Source organism: Pagrus major, chromosome 21 (assembly GCF_040436345.1).
Source record: "Pagrus major chromosome 21, Pma_NU_1.0".
In the NCBI taxonomy this organism is placed as follows: domain Eukaryota; kingdom Metazoa; phylum Chordata; class Actinopteri; order Spariformes; family Sparidae; genus Pagrus; species Pagrus major.
This window is the reverse complement of record NC_133235.1, coordinates 13,594,352-13,618,391: the sequence shown is the minus strand read 5'-3', so window position 1 is coordinate 13,618,391 and position 24,040 is coordinate 13,594,352. Positions and strand designations below refer to the sequence as shown.

The following is a 24,040-nucleotide window of genomic DNA, read 5'->3' as shown; positions in this document are numbered from 1 at the left end:
AGCAATGTCAATATAACAAATGTGCTCCGAACATGAAACCAAAAATACCTCGTCTGCCTTTAAGCATATACTTTACAAAACTAGGTATGTCAACTGAGGCATTTTGTATTTTTAAGAGGTCAAAGGTCATGTTCAGGCTAAAGCGTCCATGCCGTCCGGACAGGAAGCTCCCACACAGGCACTGTGGCTGTTTGGACGACCGGTCTTCTAACATGACTCTATTGTCTTCGTGTCTTTCACATGCCAGCCAGTCGCACCCACCCACCCACCGCTTCTCTCCTTCCCTGACACCCTCCTCCCTCGCTCGCTTTCTCAGTTTCAGCCACAAGTGATTAAAATAAACTCAACAGAATGTGATTTTTTTATGTTAAAAATAATCCTGTTGAGTGGGAGGGTGTTGTTTAATATGATAGCAGATAAACTTGTTTGTGAGTGATGGCTGATGTGTATAGTGTAAGCACTGACTGGGGAACTGAGACAAATCTACAGTCTGCAGTCACTCAAGAGGACAGAGTCCCTCTACTGGGCTCTGGTGATACTGCAAGAGCGGGCCAATCTGCAAATATACAGTAGAGTTTAAACAGTCGATTCACTGATGAGTCGATTGAAAAAGAATTAATCAGCGACAGTTTTGATAATTAATTAACTGTTTAAGTAATTTTTCAATTAAAAAGAGCAAAAAAGTGCTGGTTCGAGTCTCATGTAGTCAAATGTAAAGTTTTGCTGTGTTTTAATGTCTAATATGATAATAAACTAAATATCTTTGGGTTTACAACTGTGATTCAAATCTTTAATATCACCATATATATATATATATACATATATATGTGTGTGTGTATATATATATAGATATATATAGATATATATGGTGTATGTATATGTATGTATGTATGTATGTATGTATATATATATATATATATATATATATATATATATATATATATATATATATATATATATATTACATAAGGAAAAATACAAAACAAGAATAACCAATAAAATTAACAGTAAACATTAACAACAAATTCTCAATAAACATAAATAATAAATACATGAACACATGGCCAAGTTGAAACAGGAAGAGGTAAGTACACCAGTGTCAAAAAAAAAGTTCAGAATATTACAGCAGTCCAGGCAGGTAATCAGTCGACCCATCGTATACAGTACGTACTGTATATACATGTAAATATATGTATCACAATAAAATCACAAATAAAATAACAAAATCGATGTTAAACACACTGAACTGTGTTCCATTAGAAAGAAAATGTGCGAAACAACTCAGTTTGTTAGTTTGCTTGTAATCCTATTTAACAATTTAAAATTTTCAGCACATCCTGTTAGTGAGACGGATTAAAAAACATTTCTATGTGCAGAGACGATGAAGAAATCTGATATAAAATGAGATCGGGTGAAGTTAAACAGATCCATCTGAAGTTGGCTTCTGCGTCGGCACACAGGGCTTTATTCAGATCTGCCTCAAAGGCGCGCGCGCACACACACACACACACACACCTGATTACTTTCAAAAGACAAAAATGGAGCCAACATTCCCGAGCATCATAAAGCCTTTTGCATTAAAAAAAAAGTGCATAGAGAGAGGTGTGTTACAGCGTTTTGTTATTTAAGTGGCTGGCTGGTAAGAGGTGTGATTGATGGTAACCTGTCAGTGGCCCTGATACCCGACACCCCGCCTGCGTCACCGCCTGTCACAGCAACGTCAATCCCATCTGGGGAGCATTAAAATACAGGAGCTACGGGGCAGAGCGAGAGAGGGAGAGACAGGGAGATAGGCCTGTAAACCAGGGCAAGCTGTCATCTGAACCTTCATTCCTCATTTGCAGGCCTTTGCTGTGACACAACCAGAGGTAGAATTTGTTACACCAGAGCCGACTCGCCGGACCGGCTCAGCCATTTATTCAAAAGAAGGCAGGGAGCGTGTATTACATGTAACACAGACCGCCTCTGGTGACGCTTGAGGGTATTGTATTTCCTTATATAATTTGGAATAATTTGGATTACGTGACAATGAGTGTGTTAAAGCGGTTGGAAGTAAATTAAGAACTCAAACTTTTTTTCCCTGCTGTGGCGCGTTATGATCCAGGCTGTATGTACAGAATCTGCCTCGTATCTACACATGAAAGATGCTCTGAAGTTTACAAGGATTAGGATTGGCCTAATGAGACCACAAATTTCACACCAGCAGCTGGGCGTCTTCATTCTGAAGCTCAACACACGCAACAAAGTGCGCTGATGATGAACCACAGAGGTGGTAATCTGGCCACATTAGAGGACAGACTTCAGTCATTTCAATTTCACAGTGACATTTTGTGTGTGTGAGTGACTGTGTAACACAAGCGTCACCGGTGTGTGTGTTCTGGGATAAAAGCTGTCTGGTTGTTTTTTCTGTGGCCCCTCACACAGAGGGAGAACCACCCTGTTTGTTTGTCTTGCCCTTCCTCTCCTTTCCTGTAACAGCATATTATTTTTATCGTGCAGCGACCTGATGGAGGTGGTGTGTTTTTATGTGTATTCAGTTAACCTACATCAGGGGGTTAGGATAGAGGGTATGGATATTATTAGCATACTGGCTTGCAATTAGTCATTACTAAGTCATTTGTCATTTGTAAAGACTTAGTAATATTCTGCATGACTATATGTTACTTTTCTCTATTCTTCTATTTGTGACTTAGTTATGAGCAGGACCTCGATTTAATATGTGTAACATATTCTGAGTTAGAAACACTACATTTAAAGTTATTTGGACACTATTAACTCTGGTTGTTTTGTGTTTTGTAACATAAGAATAGACAAGGACTGTCCAAAGTGGGGCTTGCCAAAGGGTTTGATTAAGCTCGTCAGATCTTTCTTGTGAGAAAAAATATATATGAAAAGAAATTTATAATATGAATCGCTGTTTATGCTGTTCTACTTTTTTTGAGGTAATTGTTAATTTTTTTTTCATAATGTGAGCACAGCAGACGGAGTGACAATATGAGCAGGATCCTAGTACTATGGAAGCCCAGAGAGGCAGGTGAAAACAAAAAAATGAAGGAATTTCAAAAAATTATCTTGGCAAAAAACACAGGAGTGAAAAAATGGGATCAGACTTAAAAAAATAGAACACCAGATCTTTTTTTCTCACTTGCCCTTTAGTTTTATTTCTAAATAATAGAGCACAATAGGTGCTTGATTTGGGCCCGTGGTCTACCATTAAGTTTCAGTTTTGGCCCCCTGGTGTAGACCATATTTACATAGTGTTGTTAAGGGAGAATGACTATTCTTATGGTACGACAACCTTTAAGGCCCATGCACAACAACTTCCTTATTTTTCAATCAGCAGTAATTAGTGTTATAGTAGTGTCGAATTTGTGTTTTTATGCTGAACAGATATAACATGTTCATTTGTGTCAAGATTTTGCAAAAATGGAGGCAGGCAGGTCACAGAACAAGAAGTGAGCTTTAATGCAACCAAAGCTGTTGGAGTAATTAGTGCGGGAAAACAGACAAAGACAGGAAGTGGAAAGTAAAACATGACACATGAGGATGATCTTTCAACATAAAACAGGAAATCACAAAACTAAAACTCAGGACAATTTTGAGCTTTATAGTTACAGGTAGGCAAATTTTGTGTCTCCTGTTTTTATACTAAGCTAAGCTAACAAACTGATGGCTGCAGCTTCATTTTCATCTCCTCATCTAACTCTCTGTAGGAAGACAAATAAGGGTATTTCCCAATGTTTTTAACTGTTTCCTTATCAGATTTCACTGGTACAACCCTTGCGTGGGCGGCAGCATGCAGGAAAACATTAGTTCTGTCTCCCAGCAGTCTCTGTTTGTCCTGTTGTCTCTGTTACTAACTAATTCGCCTTGTTAAAAAAACATGAGGGAAATCACTGCCCGCTGCATATACATGTAAGCTGTAGATCCTCCTGAAAGGGTTCAGCAAAGTAACACCGAATTTAAAAGTAGACTTCTACTGCTATTATTTCATGAATAGCAACACAAACAATAACCTTTCAACCACTGTATCATTTCACACCCAACAAAAACAGAGCTGATATGTCAACGTCTTTATGTCCAAATGATAGCTAAGTATAGACATTATGCAACTGCGATATCCATGTATGTCCATTGTTCAGAATCAGGCACTGAGAAATGGTTTTATAAAGAATGTGAGTGTGTACAGTGTAAGCTGACATAACAGAAAGGCAGGAACACATATTCACTTCACTGACCTTTTTATAAATCAAGAAGAGTTATGAGACAGACTGTATAATGGCACTGATTTGTATAGAGCTAGTGATGTGAAAGAGACGGCATTGTTTCTTCTGTTTGTGTGTGGACTGGAAGTGTTTGGCATCGGAAGAGGGAAACTTTAGATTTCCTTGATCTAGTCAGAGTTTATTACCAATGAGGGATATTTCATTATTGAAGAAAATAAGATTAAATGTGCAACTGTATCAAATAGACTCAAAATAAATGGATCTTTGCCAATGACAACAGGGCTATATTTGTTTCTTTATATCAGGCTGTATTTGTTTTTCCACAGCGACACACACACACACACACACACACACACACACACACACACACGAACACACGCACTGGCAGTAATCTAACTTACTTGTTTCAAAACCAACAGCTGGTCTGTAAATTAAACGTTTGTGTGTGTGTGTGTGTGTGTGTGTGTGGTCACTGACTTACTGTACTTAACTCCGTTCACTGTGATTAAATCAGAATAGTTTATTTTGCTATGAACTGAACAGCTAAAAGCAAGAGACAGACAGAAAAAGTAAAGACAAAATTAGCGTATATGTCGGTAAATGTGTGTGTGTGTGCGTTTAATACCATATGTGAACTGTATTCTCCGTGTTCCCTCTCTGACGGCTCTAATCACCATCTCAGAGCCCAGCCCTCTTCCTCAGATCTTTCCTTTGGAAAACACCACAAGGCCGTTCTGACGCCTGTCCTGGTGGACGTGGAGCGCCCTGACCTTAACAGTGTGAAGTGGCTGCTGAGGACAGTCGCTCTGTCAATCATCAATTGATTGATACATTTTAAGCACTAGTTTGGTACTGGATCATGATTAGTGTCGAGGTCTACTTGATTATCTCCCAGTGGCAAAAAAGAAAGAGATTGACTTGTCCATTTTATATAATAAACTTGTGATAGCTGCTGTTTTTTCTCTCTGTGCATAAACTCTCATCAGCTTAAAAATTCAAACAATTTCAGTGCAGTGAGAAATTCTTACTTTTTTTGTGTCCATTCTATGAAATTAGGCCTCTAAATGCAACCACTAGGTTCAAACGCTGCTTTTTGTATTGAGTTAAAAAAATGAAATCTAATTGTACAGTTATGACATCGTGTTAAGGACCACAGTAGCAGTGGCAGCGGTCATTTTAATAAAACTGGAGACCAGAAGAGATTTACAATGAGTGTTCTCATCTAACTACGTACGTACACACACACACACACACACACACACACACACACTCACCAAAGAGTGTCTGTTATCCACCAGGATATTATAGTGCCACAAAGAAAACAGTGAAGTGAGAGGAGAAGATTTGGAGCAAAATTAATATAAGTGGTGGGTCTGAAGGTGAGAAGAAACATGAAGAGAGGACGTGAGGGGCGGAGAGAGAAAAGGTTCAGAAAAGTTCAGAACCGGCTCTATAAAAGTGTCGTAACATGATCGGGGAGAGGTATTAATGGTCAAGGCTCTTGAAGCGAGATGAGACCACAGAGAAAGACTATGACGATATTACTTAAACATGCTGAACCCTTATATGCACCCAATATGTGGCTTTGTCATGCTAGCATAAATAACCTTGTTTCAATTTAAATTCAGACAATATTGAGAAATTCTTTGTTGTAAAAGTAGTGCTGAGGAAAATGAAAAAGTGCATGGAAGAACTATAACACCATGTAATGTATGCCTCAGTTGCAGTTAATGAGTCTGTCCATACTCGTATATGTAGTGAAGACTTTATTGACATGTCTGATTCCAGTGAATAATTTCCAGTGAGAAACATGCTGCCTTCGACAACAGACTATTTTTACGAAGGAGTATAGAGGACTGATATAGACTTGGTTCAACAACAATCACCTGAAGCTCAATATCAGCAAAACCAATGAGCTTGTGTTGGACTACTGTCGTATGTCTATTAGTGTGTAAGTTCACCGAGAGGAACAAAAAAATGGTTGAATTCCTTGTGTATGTTCACATGCTTGGCCAATAAAGCTGATCCTGACAGAACCTGAAGAAGCTACTGGATCCTTCACACACATCCTTAATTTGGCAGCACAGAAGATCTCTATAGTCACAACAACTTCAAGGTGAGCAGCTAATATTAGTGTCACCAATTACATTATGATGTCACAGTGAAGTTGACCTTTGACCTTTTAGATATAAAACGTCATCACTTCATCAGAATCTAATCCGTTTATACTCTAGTCCAAGTGGACGTTCGTGCCAAATTTGAAGAAATTCCCTCAAGGCGGTGCTGTGATATTGTGTTACGAGCATAAAAACAAAATGACTTATCCTTAAATGGTCAGCTAATGTTAAACTTCAGATTTACCTTTATACAATTTCTAGAAAATCCAGAATTAGTCTTTCTAACAAAGCTATTAAGCACGTGGAGGATATTTTTAAACTGAACATAAAATGCAGTTGATGCTTAAAGCCAATCAAATCTTCATGCCTGTGTTATCAACAGTTTCAATGGTCTACAGTATGTTCACCAGTGTCATTCATGTACAGAACAAATGCAAAGGAACTGTGATATCATGAAAGCAAATGAAGCAAACATGTGGTCTAAATTTAAGTGTTCAAATGCAAGTAAAACACTGCAGAATTTCAACATTTAACACACGTAATTGCACAATTATTCTGTCATTCTAAGAAGAATGGTTCTTGCGCGCTTGTGTCTGGAAAGCTCGTTACTGGACAGTAAAGTTGTGGGGTTTTAGGAGAGCATTCAGTCCATAGAGCCTGTCACACTGCACTCAGCCATGACTTAACTGTCAGTGAGAGAACGTTACAAATGAACACACACGTACAAGCCCAGATGAGCTGTGTGTGTGTATGTCTATGTGTGTGAGGCCAGTGGAACTGAGAGGCAGTCAAATGAGGGTCCGTAACGCTCCCTGTGGGCCAGACCACCATTAGAAGCCAGTAATGATTTAAGAAACGCTTTGGAAACACTTTCAGACACATTTATTACGACAAAATGCTTTCTGGCTGTGATACCTCCTTCCCAGCGCCACAACCAGTGACAGTTATGCTCCGTGCAGGGCAAGGGATGACTTCATAATTTCTGCAAATGAGGAGATTCATGTGCTGTGACTGAAAGCTCGGACGAATTTATCATGGCCACATTGAACTGGCAAATTTAGATAGCAGTTGACCTCTGGCACAAGTGGTGTGTGTCTATGTCAAACACAAGAATTTATGTACACATACTTATCTGCAACAAGGAAAAAATAAAAAGCTGGTTGACAGGGCTTGGCGCGTAAAACATCGGAGTGTGTCCAACCTTCACACTTATGATTTTGATAAATCAAGCAAGATGAAGATTTCTCCTCTCCTCCCAGGTTGAACTGACAAGAGAAAGTATTGGGTTTCTAAGAAATGCATTTCTAAAGCTCAACCTCAGTTACCTCACTCACATGAAACCCGCCAAAGCGCCTGTCTTTGTAAGACTCTTAATTCATATTAAATTACTCGGTGCATAAATCACACTGTCTCACTCCCAGACACCCAACAAAGCTCATACTTGTATTTGCTGTCAGTGGTCGATTTAGAAATAATCTTTTCGCATTTTTTCCCCTTCCCTGGCTGTCATAAGTGTATAATGCTCTGTGTCATTGCCACTTCATTTTAGACTTGGCCTTCTGCAGACAGCGTTGAGGGAAATTAGATCAATAGCCTGTGGAAACACAGCAGGCTGTAAATGGTGGGAGAGCAGAGGGGAGAACATTGCTCAAACTAATGGAGCTAATTAAATGGCATTTCATTTTCAATGTGACATCTGAGTACAGCTTCAGATCTGTTGCGAAGAAAAAAACTCTACTTTTAACCGTAATGTTTAATTTTTCAATTAATATACAAACAAAAAAACACACTACGTGCAGTATATGGACTTCTATTAAAACTATCCTAGCAGCTCTGTGAGGCCGTACTCACGTAAGGCGGGGAGCAGCATGCCAATTACCTCACAATGACATTGTTAATATCCACCTTATTCCAAGCCCTGTGATACCTCATGCAAATTATGGTCCTGTTACTAGAGTGGCCGTTTTCTATGCTAACAGGATGCTAATCCTCATTCTTAGAGTGATTGGTATGCCGTATCATTCATTCATGAAGATTAGGTTAGCGACTTTTTCAAGTTAATACTACAAACACCATAGTTGCATAGCCCAATTAACTAACTTTTCTAAAGTCTTGAAAGTGCTGCCTTTGCGTCAGTTATTATGATACTTTTTTTACTAATGCTAGTTCCACTAAGCACCAGAAGTATCACCCATAATCTCTTCCCTAGCAACCTCCCCAAGAAACTCATGGATACAGATGTTTAGCACATATAATGGTGGCGTTATTATGGATCCCACTGCTTTTCTTGCGTGAACTGCTCTACTCCTGTTGGTTGCATTGGTTAGACCTTTTGAGTCAAGCATAGAAACTGTAGCGTGTGTAGCTCTGGTTGTGTTTGTTTTTCTTGTTTTTCGTATGAGCCGTAGTTTCCCCAGTAAACACACTGACCTATCCAACACATTATGCGATTATTGGTGACCATACTCACCATCTTAGTTTAGCATGTTAGCTTGCTGACATTTGCCAATTAACACTAAACACAAAGTACAGCTGAGGCTGATGGGAATGCCATTAGTTTTGCAAGTATTTGCTCATAAACCAAAGAATTGGGCATATTAAAATTTGTATCTGAAGGTGGCGCTACAGAAAAATTCAAGGGATCATTAAAGTTAATATGGGGTGACATGAATATAAGTACCAAACAGCATGGCGACCCAATATGGTCAAAAAAGTTACACCTAAAACACACCACAAATGTCAACTTCGTAGTGGCGATCAAGAAAAAAATCTGAGGATTACTGAAGTCATTAGGATACATTGTACAAAATTTCATTGCCTTCCATCTGTTAGTCGTTGAGATATTTCAATCTGGACCCAAATGGTGGACCGACACCCTCGAGCTGTGCTGCTAGTATCATCCCATCATGTTGCTCTGAGCTGACAGATACAGTCAAATTAAATGGGCCTTACAGACTGCTTTCATAGCCTGAAGCAAATTTCAGGTTCATAAAATTGAAATCAAAGGATAAATAAATGCAGCAGAACACATCCAAGCCTGTAAGCTGCTACTGTCCCAGCTTTTCTAAAGAAATCCTGTCTATCTGTCCTCTTTTAGGAAAAACAGCTGGAAAGTTGAAAGTTGAAAGCAGAAACCAATAACCACCACTGGGCAACATAAGCCATCACTTCTTAGCAAGTAGTACGTTGTGTATCAAAAGCAGATGTATTCAATACTTCAATTTGGTAACTGTTGCACTCACAGACACGTAATAACATGCATCCCCTGGCCACATATCCATCTAAGGAGAAAGGTGTACTGTTATCTGGCTGTTGTCTTCTTCGGTTAACTGAGATAACTTGGCTTTAAATCACGCACCAAAAGGCACGCAAGACGCTCTGTGTTTGATGCTGCAGATTTATATGCTTCCTACCACTGCAGGTTCATCTTGTCAGCTTTTCTCATACCTACGTTCGGAATATATTTCATGTATTCATAAAGAGCTCTGGCTGGCATGTCTGAGTGGACTTTTAGACACTACTTTATGTCGAAAGGTCAGTGCCTTGGCAAGAAGGAAAAAGAAAGAAGGAAAAGTCAAGAGGAAGTAGAGCGAGAGGAAGACACTAAAACATTTCATAAGCCTACACATTTACGATTTCAACACCACAAATCTGTACTGTCTAATCAGTTTTATACTTATAAATAGAGCTTTAACTTTAGAAGTCTTGACTTCTAAAATATGTGATATTAATAGATTCAAACATGGGCACTGACAAGGCTGATAACCGTATGCTTCCCCCTGCACTCCACCCTGCTTTGCCTCCAGAAAATAAAATGGTGGTGGTGATCGCGGCTCTAACAGAGTTTGCTCTTCCATCACCATCACACCCTGGAAGATCGATACCTCATCCCAAATAAAGCTCCAACGTCCCTGCCTCCGAGGCTAAGACTCTCCTCCACAAGCACGTCGAGGGATCGTCTTAAAGAGACGAGAATTTCTGGACTACTTTCTAGAACCACAGGTGGAAGTTATCTGAGCAATAGTCCGACAGATTTCCATGTTTTTGCATCACAAGGGGAGATTTTTGCTTGTTCAAGAGCAGAAGTCACTTACATTTCTTGGCATGGATCTTGGGGGAATTAAATTCAAGGCATTAAACAGATTACTGCCCTTGAAAATGCAATGCTCACAAATGTTCTGCATTACATCTGATGAACAAGGATCCTGCCTGAAAAGACGTCAGATGAGCATAATGTAAACACGACTTTATCTCTGAGACCTCCTTCACAGCCTCCCCACTGGCAATGAGGATTACATGTGAAGCAACAGAACTTATGGTCGACTTTTCCTGTGAGAATATCTGTGGAAGGGACACTGGCATTAAAGCTACATGGAGAGCCATGAACACAAACAGGTTGTCTTATGTGATAATGTGATGGCTGTGTGGACGGTACACACTCAAACACATGAGTAATTTGTCTTCAGTGGTTCCCTTTTCACCAGTACAAAAATCATTTAATGTGAATCACTGTCTTTTTTTTCTGACCCTTTCTTGTACAGTAAGTTGATTGTAATGAAGGCACACCTCAACAGCTTAGTTCTGTTTATTAGTAGATTCAGTTTTCTGTTTTCTATCTAATTTTCTATTTTCTACATGTATTTTTATTGTGTTTATTGTGTTTATTGTTTATTTTTAGTGTTTCTTTTACATGTCACAGCCCTAAACTTACTGTTCAGAGACAAAACAGACTGGCTGCTGGTTACAGCTGCAGCAAAAATCCATACGTTAATGAGACCACCATGTGAAATCTCTGAATGCACTGGCCCCATTAGAAAAAACTAAAATTGAAATATATTTTACCTTTTAATAATGTAAATCAGCTGAATGTTTGCTAAACTTTCAAAGAGTTTTGCAGATAGTTAATAAAACTGCAGATACCGTACAGTCGCCTTTATTTCTATCTCCTACACACATTTGAAAATTACACTCAGACTTCTGTACGCTTGTCACCGCATTTTTTTTAAGTCTTGGCTGAGCTACATAATACAGTACAACCACACCGACTTTGTCTTCAGCCACAAATGTGATTTGGCAGGACTGTTCATGGCAGAATTAACTGAGTAATTTAAAGTTCCATGGAGGGCTGTTTTTTTAACCAGACGCAATAAAAAAAGTCTCATTTCACACAATTCCCTTATGTTGACTCTTGTTAACAGCAACTTCAGAATGATTAGATATCTGGTGTCTTTTGTATAATGAGGGTAAAAAAAAAGACTTCCTGGAGCAGTGCCTAATCTAACAAAAGAGGAGACGACACAAGTGGTCAAGAGGAAATACGATAAAAGAATATTTTGGGAAATGCAGATATGAACCAAAAACAACTGATAAGGGCCAAGGAATGTTTATGTAAATATGACAGCTGATAAAAGAAAAGAAAGTATGCAGACTGCAGATTTTAGATAATGAGTCATGAAAGATGTTCACAGGCTCAAAAAGACAAATATAGACACACTATAGTCAGCCCTGTATGGATCTCCAATTTTCTGTTCCTGTTAACACTGATATAAGAAATTGTCATATTTATATACTCATGTATATCATATTGTAAAAAGTAAATGCCTTTTTGTCAACTGAATCATGCTCCTTACTCACAGTCCTGCACAATATATCTGTATGATGTCCCACATGCTGCATTGTGTGTGTGTGAAAGAGATGAAAGGAGACACTGAGAAGCAGAGAAAGACAAAAGGACTGAGTAAGAGTAAATGAGATAGCTCTTAATTACCGCCTGCGTTTCTGTATGATGTCAATAGGCCTGTTGACAGCACACGGCGATCCCCATATGTTCCCACTCCTCACAGTGATACTCCGCTCCACGGAGACACAGAACCCACAGTTGGTCGGCACACTCATCTTTTCTCTCGTCTACTCTCTCTTTTAACTCGTCCTCACCCTCCTCTTCTCGGCCGCTCCGCTGCTCTCCCTCTCTTGGTTCTCCTCAGCTTGTGGCTGCTCTCATCCCGGTCAAACCCGGCCCGCTTCCTCGTCGTTCTCGCTCTGTCGGGCTGTCCGGCTCTCCACGGCTTCCCAGGAGTTCTCATTACCTCTGGCGGGAGTGGACACCAGCTCTAGGACCGGTGGCTCCAGCGCGGAGCAATGATGCAATCCATGCTACTGTGTGCTGCTGAAAATCTGCTTTTCCTTGGATGATCTGAGTAAATTTGGAGTGCGTTCCTTTTTCCTGAGCACCTGAATTCTGCGTGCACGCTCCCTGCTGCCTGTCTGTCTGCCTTGCAGGCTGTAGGGAAAGCTTTTCATCACTCTCAGCAGAGGTCCATTATTCGGTCCCCCATGTACATCTTGTCTTTGCTCCGGGTCTAAATGTGGCGCAACACCGCTGCCCTCTTCCCCCTCTCTCTTTCGGTCTGCCTGCTCTCTCCCTCTCTCTCTCTCTCTCTTGCTCTTCTTCTGTTTCTCTCTCTGCTTCCTCCTCTCCCCTACGGCTGCAACACCTTTAATCACAGAGCAAACAGACCTTTCCTTTCCCTGGGCAAACTTGCTCTCCTGCTCTAGTTGCCCTGCGTATATGTTTTTTGTCCGAGCGCTCCACCGAATGTGCACAGAGCTGTAAGACGTGTGTGTGTGTGCGCGTGTGTATGTGAGCAACGGAGCGTGTGCGTCAGTGCGTAAGTGTGTGTGTGTAGGCATGTGACTGAGCAAGTGTCTGTGTATGTGTGTGTGTGTGTGTGTGCATCACACACAAGGGGGAACAAGTTTCAGAGTGAGGTCAGAGCTGAGAAAGGGGGCGGGATCGGAGCCAGCATGGTTCCTGCCTTCCTCAAATGTTTAAGCCATTTTAACCCCTTCCTACTCCCTCTCACACACACACACAAACACACACACACTGAATTCTTATACAATCGTACAACAGCACTCTCCTTTTGGCCACAGTACCATTATCCTTTCCAGATGGATTGTGTATTCATGTTTGTGTGTGCGGCACGAATCTCTTGTCTGCGTTAGGTAAAGAGATTGATGATGGGATGAGTATGATAGGGTATTATAGTAAGTAGCTCTTGGGACACAGCTTGCTGAGAACGAAGAACACGTACAAACAAACAGACACACACACACACACACACACTTACCCTTATACAGTATGTACTCACGCACAGGCTTAGGCATGAGCATGCAAGGTCACCCATGGCCAGGGGGCAGTGTATTTTTGAAGGCCAGAAATGTGAAAAGTAAATATGAAACCTAAGCTGGTCGACCTTCTGTAGGCTTCATATGAAAACTTAAACAGGAAATATTTGACAAGAGATCAGTAAAATGAGACCGGGGCCATGAAGCTGGAGGCTATGTTCCCAGAGACATATGTAGCCTAGCTTTAGATTTTTTGACCAGAGAAGAAGAGTTTTTAAAATGTCATCAGGACGCGCTGTGTGCATGAGAAAAATGTAATTAATGGGAGGATGGGGATCAGGTTTTCTGACAGCCATCATTTGATTTGGTGTTGCCAAGTCCTTGTGATAATTTGTATATATTTGTGATATCGCGTTGGGTATTGAAGACCAATTTTTCATCTCTTGAACACATCATTAAAATTAGTTTGTGGTGTTAAAGTGACAGTAAACAACAACAACAACTTATGACTAGCATAAACTTGAAATACATACTACTAGAAACTGTGTAGTATCAAAGAGGAGCTGTATGGAAACCTGTCCTGGATGCTGTTAGAGTTTAAGCTCACATCAGCGCGATATCCTGCCTCACTAACACATCACTAAGTCAACAATAATTTTCATCCTAAAAGTAAAAACAAACTCCCTGCAAGCCAATTAGCCCAACAGTGTTATGCTAAAATTAAATATGAGTCTTACATTTTTATCTTATCAGATGCTTACTTTTTACAGTCAGTATTTTAGCTTCATCAAGTTCATAATAACAACACTTAAAACAAGAATGTCATTTTAAAACAGGTCACCTGTAAACACTGAAGCTGAAGAGGGGGTTTTCAACCAGCCCATGGAGCTAACATTAGCTTAATTAGCTCGCTAGCTATAGCCAGAAAAAATCTGCAACAATAACATTCGCTGGCTAGAAATTAGAAACTTGTTGTATCTCTGTCTGAAAAAATGTCTGTTAAAAAATGACTATGAATATGGAGCAAAAGATTTGCCACCGCCATTTGCTATCCAGCTAGCTCCTACACACAGAAACATCTCCATAAATGGACGTGCACTTCAAGGTAAATTCTGCAGTACGACACGGTTCGATTGAACTGGCAAATCAATCGATAGCATCAGCTCATCACTATGGAATTCACAAATGTAAGGAAGGGAGACAACATTAGTTGAGAATTGAAAGGAAAAAGCCAGAAAAAAAGTATCTTTAACACGAGTCAGGCCATTCTCCAGAGGCAGGAGAGTTTAAAATGCATCACAGGACCACTGCTCCATTACCAAGAAATATGAAAATGTTGCTGTGGTTTTATTATTCAACTTTATAAATATGTTGGTTGCGACATACAGCACAGAAAGCTTATAACTGTGGTATTTGCTCTGAAAAAGTATTTAATATAATCCTTCGATATAAAACAAAGGTTCTGTGTGTGTAGTACTCAAGAAAAACTGCCATTTAAGGAAATCTGAAGAGGTGCACGCACAAAAAGGGCCAATCAAAACCACAAACTGAACAGACCTACAGTGCTGCTGTACGGTATGGCTTTTATGGAGCCTGAATTCAACAGCAACAGTTTATAAATCCAATCACACGGCTACAATGAATGAAATGGAAGCTGTTTGGATTTTGCAGGATCGACTGTGCAGGAACAGAATCACGATCAGGCCCCTCGAGGTTTAATAAAGAGACTCTACTTCTACTATGAAGTCTCTCACTTTGTTTAATTTCCCGGCCTTGTATTTACATTTATCTTGTGCGAGCACGTACTGTACAAACATTAACATCTTATCTGACTTTGGACTTGTAAAAATGTATCCCCAGTGTCCTGATGCAAACCGGATGAGAAGATGTCTTGAGCATGCACTTTTGACACATTTTCATGACAGGAAAATTGTTCTCATGTGCAGTTAGAAGAATAAAGAGCTTAAACAACACGCTTCAAGAGTCTTATCCTTTGTTATGTAAAGTGGACATGCACACACACTTAACGACACACTCACATACACACATACTCATAGGTTGGCAGTGTACCAGAGGACTTCACAACGTTCAATGTATCTGCGTCACTGGGGTGGAAGAGAGAAGATGTTTGAAGAAAGACAGACATGAAATGTTTAGCTCTGCTCAGTATCCTCACATCTCGTCTTTAGACAGTCGTGCTGTAAAGCGCTGAACGGCACGGCCGAGGCAATTCAGAGGTAATCTCTAAAACTCATAAAATAGCGAGGCATCATAAATTCTGGCTGACCCTCAATTGTGGGTTTAATAGTCCATTATTTGCAAAGGGGCCTCATGACATCATATGTTGGCTACATGAAGGCATGGTGAGCATTCCTGGATAACGAGCTGTTTTGAAGTCAGCGAGGAGCGCTGTGTGTCAGAGTTGTTGCCCGTCAGTGGACACTGTCTGTTTGAGGTTTGTTTGCAAAGTTAGCTGACACAGATTAATTTCCACCATCATGTTGTCCACTGAGGACCAATTACGTTTCAACAAAAGAAAATGTACAAAAAGATAAAATAGCATGTAATAGCGTAATAAGGAGGGACTGGCATTCCCATGTTAAAAAATGGTTGTTTTATTTAATGTGACGGGTTTTTGACATTAACTGGGAAAGGACAGTATTAACTCTGCCTTCCAAAGCAATGTCAATCACTCTGTGTTGTTTCTTTGTTTGAAATTCATGTACATAATAAAATCTGACAAAGTGGCTTTACTTAAAAAATTGAGGAAACCAATTACCTCAAAATTAAAGTAAAGTAAATTAATAATTCTAAGTTGTTAAAGTTTTTAGCGTGTACAACTTAAATATATTAGTTTAAGTTGCTTGGTAATTCTGAGGTAATCAGTTTCCTGACTTTTTTACAGTAAAGTCAACTTTTACAATTTACAGTGTGATCAAGTGTGATAATGATGCAACATCTTTCATGTTCTGTCATTGTTTTCAAAGACATTATTTTGTTTGTTTGAAGTTACGGAGAAATAAAGAGGTTTGAAAACTTAGCTAAATGTGGAAGTTTAATTTTAATGTTAAATTAAATATGATGGAAAAAAGAAAATCATGCACAGAGATAAAGTATTATTTAAGTCAATTTAAAATTTGGCCACATCCTAATTTAGAAATATTTACAATGATCTGAAAGTATTAACTAGACAGCTAATTACACAATACCATTTACAAAACCACAATTGAGATGGAAACTTAACACTTCTCTGAGTGACAGCTTTACAGTAAAATTGTTTGTACCCTCAAACTTCGCTTGGGTTTTTTTTTTGTTTTGTTTTTTTCAATACAGAACTGTTATGCCATGTAGTACATATTTTACTAATGTATCAAAACTTCATCATGCTACACTGGAGGCCAGATTTACTGATCTTATCACAAATCACTTGGGTAATACTTTATAATAACCATCATTAATAAATTATATATTTATTGTTTATTAAACCTCAGTTAATAGTTATTTTACTGTTAACAAATAATAAATTGCTTTATAAACCATTTATTAAGCATTTGTTTTTGTAAAGTGGCAACTGACGTCTATACTACTTCGTAAATGGTAAGAAAAATACTGTGTAGTTCATCTATAAACATTATTTTATAAAGTTGCGCCTGATGTTTGAAAACCTTTACACTGCTTAATAAATTTATAAAGCTTTTTACTATTTGTTAACAGTGAAATAACCATTAACTAAGTTTCATCAACAATAAATTCAAACCCTTTATTAGTGATGGATATTATAAAGTGTTCACCGACTCAAAAGTTTACTTTGCCTCAAAGTGTTTTCTGCTACTGATAATGGAATATTAAATAACCCATAACCCATGTATGATTTTTAAAATACAGTCAGGCACTGTTTCGGAGGTTATATGAGAAAAAGAAAATGAGGAATAGCAATTAAATAATACAAATAAGTCAAATATAAGGTCACTGATCAAATTAAAAAGTTTTTAATAATTCGAGTACGAGCGGGGGGCATGACGTTCTCAGGTTAGACACACAACCTCTAAATTCTCAACGCCGATGATGTCTCATCGTGACTAATTAAAAACAGCTGCCATACTTACAAGAGGGTTGCACATTTTACACCTGCTTCCTCCAGATCTTATATTATGGAAGCAGATGGTCTAAAACATGTAGCTGCTCCACTTATTATGTCAGTATGAAACTTTTGTGTGGCTGCATTTGGACTAATAATATATAATTAGAACTGATACTATCTACAGAAGTCATACTCAAAGCCAGAATGTTATGTTGTTATTTCATGACGTCAAATGGAAACCTCCGACATTGTATTGTGTATTGTGCCGTGTTAAGTCGCTATCTTTGGAAACTAGGATCTCTATTGGATTTAAAAATAGCTTTTGTGTTGGTTTGAATCACGCTCGGCTGTACAACGTGGTTTTGTCAGGGGCCACTGCGTTCAAGAGGTTAAAAAAGCAGCTGCAGAAGAATAGAGTACACAAACACACCATCACACTCACACATATATGCACATAAGCAAGGCAACTATAGTTTTCTACATCAGGATCACCAGGAAAAATTATTATTAAACTTTGTTTAAAAAAAAAAGAAAAAAAAAGTTGTTTCTCACTTGAATTAGTTACTTTTTGTATCCAGCAATGATTATGTACAGGAAGAACAGACTTTCAGCATGCAGCTTGTTACATCTCCTCAAAAACACAACTGAATGGCACACAGCAGCTCTGTTAATTTCAAATTAAAGGTGATTACCACAAAGCGGGAGAAAATACATTTCTTTCTGGTGTACATGTCATCTATACTAGTGTGTACGTAACAAAGCACCAGGTGTGAGCATGTGGCTGCTGCGAGCGGCCTATATTTAACTGAAGCTCTGTGATGTCAAACGTCATGTTACAGCATGTACTATAGTAAAAGCTATCAGTGTGTCGCCTCATGATTCATTAGGCTGCCATCTGCTAGCATGACGGCGGGGTTTGGGTCTCGTCTGATTTGGGGATTGGGTGGATGACAGACTCGTGCGCACACATGCAAAATGCACACGCTTGCAGTTACACTCGCACGCAAATACGCAGCCCAAAAAGGACGTGCGCACACAGGAGTTCACTAATGCATGCGCATGTACAGGGACACACATTAAATGCACAGTCAGATGGTCTGTGCGCACACACAGATGGCAGGTGGCCACTCCTTCAGCAGGGAGGTGTTTGTAGGAAAAACAAGGGCCGTGAAATGCTCAGCCGGAGCAGCCACGTCACCACTTCGTCTATCGCTTACATATACACTCAGACCCACTGTGTAGGCTACAGTTAATCTGTGAATGTTGGATATTGTACGTGTAATGGTAGGTGTAAGTACGGCTAGTTGTATGCAGTTAATCCTATAGCAGGGCAGGCAATAGTCTTGCTTGTGGCCAGGACAAGATGATCTTTAAAGGCCTTAGTGTTACCCCTCTGTCGGCAGCCCTGGCCTGTGGATCTAAAATAACCCAAAACAGTCTAATTCTCAAGAGCTGAGAAAATGAAAACAATGAATTCTCCATTTTGGCATCATGTGATCATGAATAATTGATCATTGAGGGCCAAAATGCGCTTAATGCATGGGACGCTATTATTATTATTAATTTATCAAATACCAAACTGGGAATTAATTCTACAAGACACTATTAAAAATAACTTAAATATCAAATTTGACTGGAGGTGAGCTCAGCGTTTCTCTAAATATCAAACTGAATATTAATTTAAAGGAGTATCTGCTTTTCATAAAATAAATGTGCTATGTCTGTGATCAAGAATAATTTGCGCATACCAACATATTGGTACTTTGGTGGTAATGGTGTTTTCCTCTGTACTACATTTATAAAATAACCCTCCTCTGCTGGATGTAGTTGCCTCAAGTGGCCAATGTTCAAGGCACTCAGATTAAATGTTACGACCCAGTTAAGCAGCAGTATTTATTAATACAGCCCAGAATCACAAATTCATCTAAGAAGGCTTTTCAGCATAATAATTAAAAAATCACAGCACGCCTGCTCAAATAACTTAAACATTATATCAGGTGCTCGGTAGTGACAAGAATCAGATTGATAACTTGTCTTATTATTATTGTGGGGAATAAAAATGAACACGTTTCAGCTAGAAGCCGTCATCAAAAACTGTTTGATCTGCAGGAGGTCACTGCGCTCAACAGTCTCTGAGCATATCCTAGTCGGTTTCCCCCTCTAGTGGTTACAATGAACAGTCATCCTACAGCTGCTGCATTACACAGTTAATACCCAGCACCAATGTCTAAAAAAATGAGAGGATTTATTCCTCCTAAAGTGCATTCCTTCATCAGCAATAAAGTGAGACGAAACACTTTTTGATTTATCATTGCGTTAAGCTTAACTGCATAACACATCTGACATGTGTTGAGCATTTTATTAAAACTCTTTCTCATAATTTAATGGCTTACGTAGCAGCGCATCTGATCTGTTCATGACATAACACTCTTGGGAAAGATTGTTTAAAAGGTCATTTCCTTTTAAGGATCAATTTTTTTGCTCCTTTTTATCGTTATCTGCAGTCTCTCTGAACTTCGGGATAAAGGAAAGACACCTGCGTCCACTCACAGTGCGAGTAGGAAATACAGTAAAGATGATAGTTTTGAATTTCAGCAGTGTTAGAGCTGTCCCTGGCTGCTGCTGCTGCCAGCCTTTACAAATCAATGAGGCTCTGGAGGCGATTGGGGAAATCAGTCATGCTGAAAATATGGAGTACAGCAGTGACGCACACAGCAGCCAGCCTGCCACAGCCACACAGGCCCTATTGACTAATCTGGGTGTGTGTTTGAGGGGGGCGGAGGGGGCTAGCATCTATATTGGGACCTCTGACATTGACACTGTTGCCCTTTGCTTGGATGGCCTCACTTGACACTTTCTGTGTTTTCCTAATTATTCTTTTAATCAGAATCACTTTCTGTACCTCTTCTCTTTTTGACCACTCCACAAACATCTCTTTTCACCCTGCAACCCCGCTGTCTCTCACTCTAACCCTCTCCTTCCAGTCACTATCTCCGCGCTAAAAGCAGCACTATCTTGTCCCGCGTCTTCTCTATCACTTCTTCACCGCCCTCTCGTCTGTGCATTCACCCGTTTGGTCTAAATTATCTCTTTTCCCCACTCGCTCAGCCGTTATTGCGCCTGTCTCTCTTGCTCTCACCTCACTCTGGTCTCTTCCCGTCAGTCTCTGCATTAGATAAATGGCGTCTTCTCAAACTGTCACAGCATCAACTATCTTCTCATGATACTGACTGAGAGCCTCGTCCGGCCTTAATGCAGTGACACTGTGTTGTTTAAATGTGCCACACTGTCGGGGAGGCCATAAAAAGCATTGTTGAGGAGAGCACTAGTCGTGTGTGTGAGTGTGTGTGAGGTGGCCAGAGGATGAATAGTGCCCTGGTACTGTTAGTACAAGTGAGGAGAAGAGCTGTCTCTATTGTGATGGATTACAAGAGACTGCTCTGTCTCAATGTGTGTTTGTGTGTGTTACAGAGAAAATGATTTAATTACAAAATAATTTAACTGCTTCCTTTACACTAATTAAAGCACTACGACTGCTTTAACACCCCCACATCGATGGTATCTTCTCCATCACCGCACAATAAATGCATCATTGTCTTTACTGGCTGAAACTGAAAAACAAGTTTTGCGCTTTGCTTTGATCAAAACCTCCCAGCAGTAACTCCACTGCAGTTTCTGTTTTGTTTTGTTTTTTAGCCAGGAAACTCGATGTACAAATCAGGTAAAGAGAATAAAGGGCTTGTGTGTCTCTGGCTGTGGTCTAAAATCTCCTGCTTTGATCTCCTCATATGATCCAAACAGGCTCACGGCTGGAGGAGTTCGGATGACACTCGCGAGGCACATGCCTTATGCCCAGAGTTCAGAAAAGTTTGCTGCACAAAAAAAGAAAAGAAAAAGAAACTCCCACTACAGCTCTGACATTTTTCCTCCTTCATCTTTGAGTGTAAAGATAAAGAGGATGATTCTTTGATCCTTTTACAGTGCATACAGACTCATGTCAGCCTCTAGATTCGTGTGTGTATTCTTGTATCTCATGTATTGAGTCTCTGCTTTTAGTCTGTACATAATGACATGTCCTGCAGGGATCTCTTGACAGCTGTAGTAGATTTGATGTTTTTCCTGAATCCGGCCTGGTGATTACTCAGTTGTATCAACTTACAACTACAATTAAGCCAATCAGTCTCATCCGTGTGCAGACAAGAGGAGCATTTTACCATGATTTATATCTTGGAAGTGTGCCCATTTGACACATTATTTTATTCTTCTGTTTGGTTTCCTAGAGGACAAGATAGAAAACAGAGATTAAATCTGCTCCATCTGCCGCTTTCATGGACAATTTTCCACAGCGCGCTGACATTTCCTCAGTCCTCTTATGAAACCTGAAAGTCCTGGACGGCATGACGGCAGTACTGTGCCTGACACAGATGCCTCGGCTTGGCTCGGGTCCACGGACCCCCAAGGAGGGCCATCAGTGGACAGAGCCATCGATCCACCATGCAACCCTGAGGCCTGCGACGCCAACCACAGCACCCAGCACGCCAACAGCAACACCCACCGGCTTCAACACAGCACACATCCAATCATTTTTGTTTGATTTTTGGCATTAGTGGTTAAGTTAATCACTAGAAATCTTTCATCAAGACTGATTTCCACGTCACAGTTTTTTCTATTTTAAATAACTTTTATATTTTTTGTAATCTACATCCACTTGCAGACTGCGGCTTGAAACATCACAACTAAACAACAGAATAAAACCCATAAAACCACCAGATAGACACCAACACAATGTGATACCACTGTAAACATGGTGACAGAGCAGTAGTGTAGCTATCAGCCAACTACATATCATGTGCTGTAAAAGACAAAAACAGGCTGTACTTGCCAGACACAGCAACAAGTGAAATCTGCTTTCCAGAACTCCCTGAACAACTGCAAACGCATGTATCATGTTCCCTTCACTGTAATCACAATCACTAAAACTCTCAACACACAAGCGTATACGTACCCAATGCACGAGTGCCTGCGGCTGGAGAAGTTGCTTTGCATCTTCTTTGAAAAGCGAGAGTCTTTGTTCATCATTTTTTTGGCAGGTTGGAAAACAGCTGGGTTGAGTTCAGACAGGCATCAAAATAGCAGCTTTGGGAGGCAAGGGAGAGAAAAAGTGAACTTCTGTGACTCAACCAAAACCCCCATGCTGTCATAAATCAGGAGCTGTCCAAAGTGTCATTTGTGGCCACAAGCTATACGCGTCAGGTCCCTCTGACAGGATGGTACAGGAAGAACAGGTCCAAAAACGTCAAATGTAAAACAACACCAGGATGCAAATGGTCAATGGAAGCTGCACATGGTCAGAGCTAAAATGAAAGTTAACGCGACAGTGAGAGTCAGACCTGCTGAGCCCTCCTCTGTATTTATTAGATAAAACTTATTAGCTAGAAGCGATTCACTTCCAGGTCAGTGCAGAATCAGGGGATCAAAGTACATCAAACTGGAAATTCAATTTGCTGTTCAGCTTTTGGTCCCACCGTGGAGGATATGTCCATTTGTTTTTGTGGAAAAGTAAGAATGAAAAAGGTCCAGCTCAGCGTGTGTGCGAGCATGTGTGTGTGTGTGTGTGTGTGCGTGGACAGCCTAAAAAGGCAAAGAGTCTTGTCTGTTAGAGACCAATCAGAGAGGGAGTTAGCATATCATCTCCCTGACAGTGAAAGTATGAGGCCGAATCAAATCAAGTGAAATTGAGGATGGTGTCAGCTGTCAGTGCTCATCTGGGACTACTTCCTCGCTCTTTCTCCTTTCTGCTCAGCCCAGATGTGCCAAGATAAACACTTCTTTCTCTCTCGTGTGTGTGTTTTTGATCTCCTCGTACTCCTAAATAGGAAACGGCGAACTTGAATTCTTCCCAATGAGCAGCAAGCTGTCAAAACTCCTCAACAGTGGGCCCCTGGTATTTTCTGTCTTTCGAAATCAGGTCCGTTTGAACGTAGGGTCGCCTCTGTGATGCTACACCACCAGCAGACTGAGCAGAGTTATTCTTAGTGGGGGGAAAAAAAGTAAGCTGGAAAGAGTGTTATAATCCCATCAGATGCTCCCTGGAGTGGGCTGTCCCATGTAGTCCCTGTCAGCGGGCTATAACAGACTTCTGCTCTCTCTCCTCTCTTCTCTCCTGAGAGTGGTGGGACCAAACTCAGGCTTAAAACAACAAACAACAACGCTATCTCCCCTGAGAGTGAGAGAGTGTGTGTGTGAGAGAGAGAGAGAGAGAGAGAGAGAGAGAGAGAGAGAGAGAGAGAGAGAGAGAGATTGTGGAGGGAGAGGGAAGAGGTGGGGTAATGGGTGGCTGAGAGAGAGAGAGAGAGAGAGAGAGAGTACAGAGAATGACATTGCATGAGAAAGAGGACCAGTGTGAGTAGCACTGGGGTTACAATGGGATAGATAGTAGAGGTGAAGAGAAAGAAGAGAATAAGAGTGCTATGTTAAAGTATAGCGGG

At 40.2% G+C, this 24,040-nt stretch overlaps 1 protein-coding gene across 1 annotated transcript in view; it reads right to left on the bottom strand.

The window, feature by feature from the left end:
- pde4ca (phosphodiesterase 4C, cAMP-specific a) overlaps positions 1 to 12,297 on the bottom strand; it is a 29,186-nt gene extending 16,889 nt beyond the window's left edge. Inside the window, exon 1 of the mRNA XM_073491095.1 lies at positions 12,111 to 12,297. Coding sequence (XP_073347196.1) covers positions 12,111 to 12,238 — 128 coding nt within the window. The 5' untranslated portion in view covers positions 12,239 to 12,297. The remainder of the gene's footprint in view (positions 1 to 12,110) is intronic.
- Between the last annotated feature and the right edge of the window lie 11,743 nt (positions 12,298 to 24,040).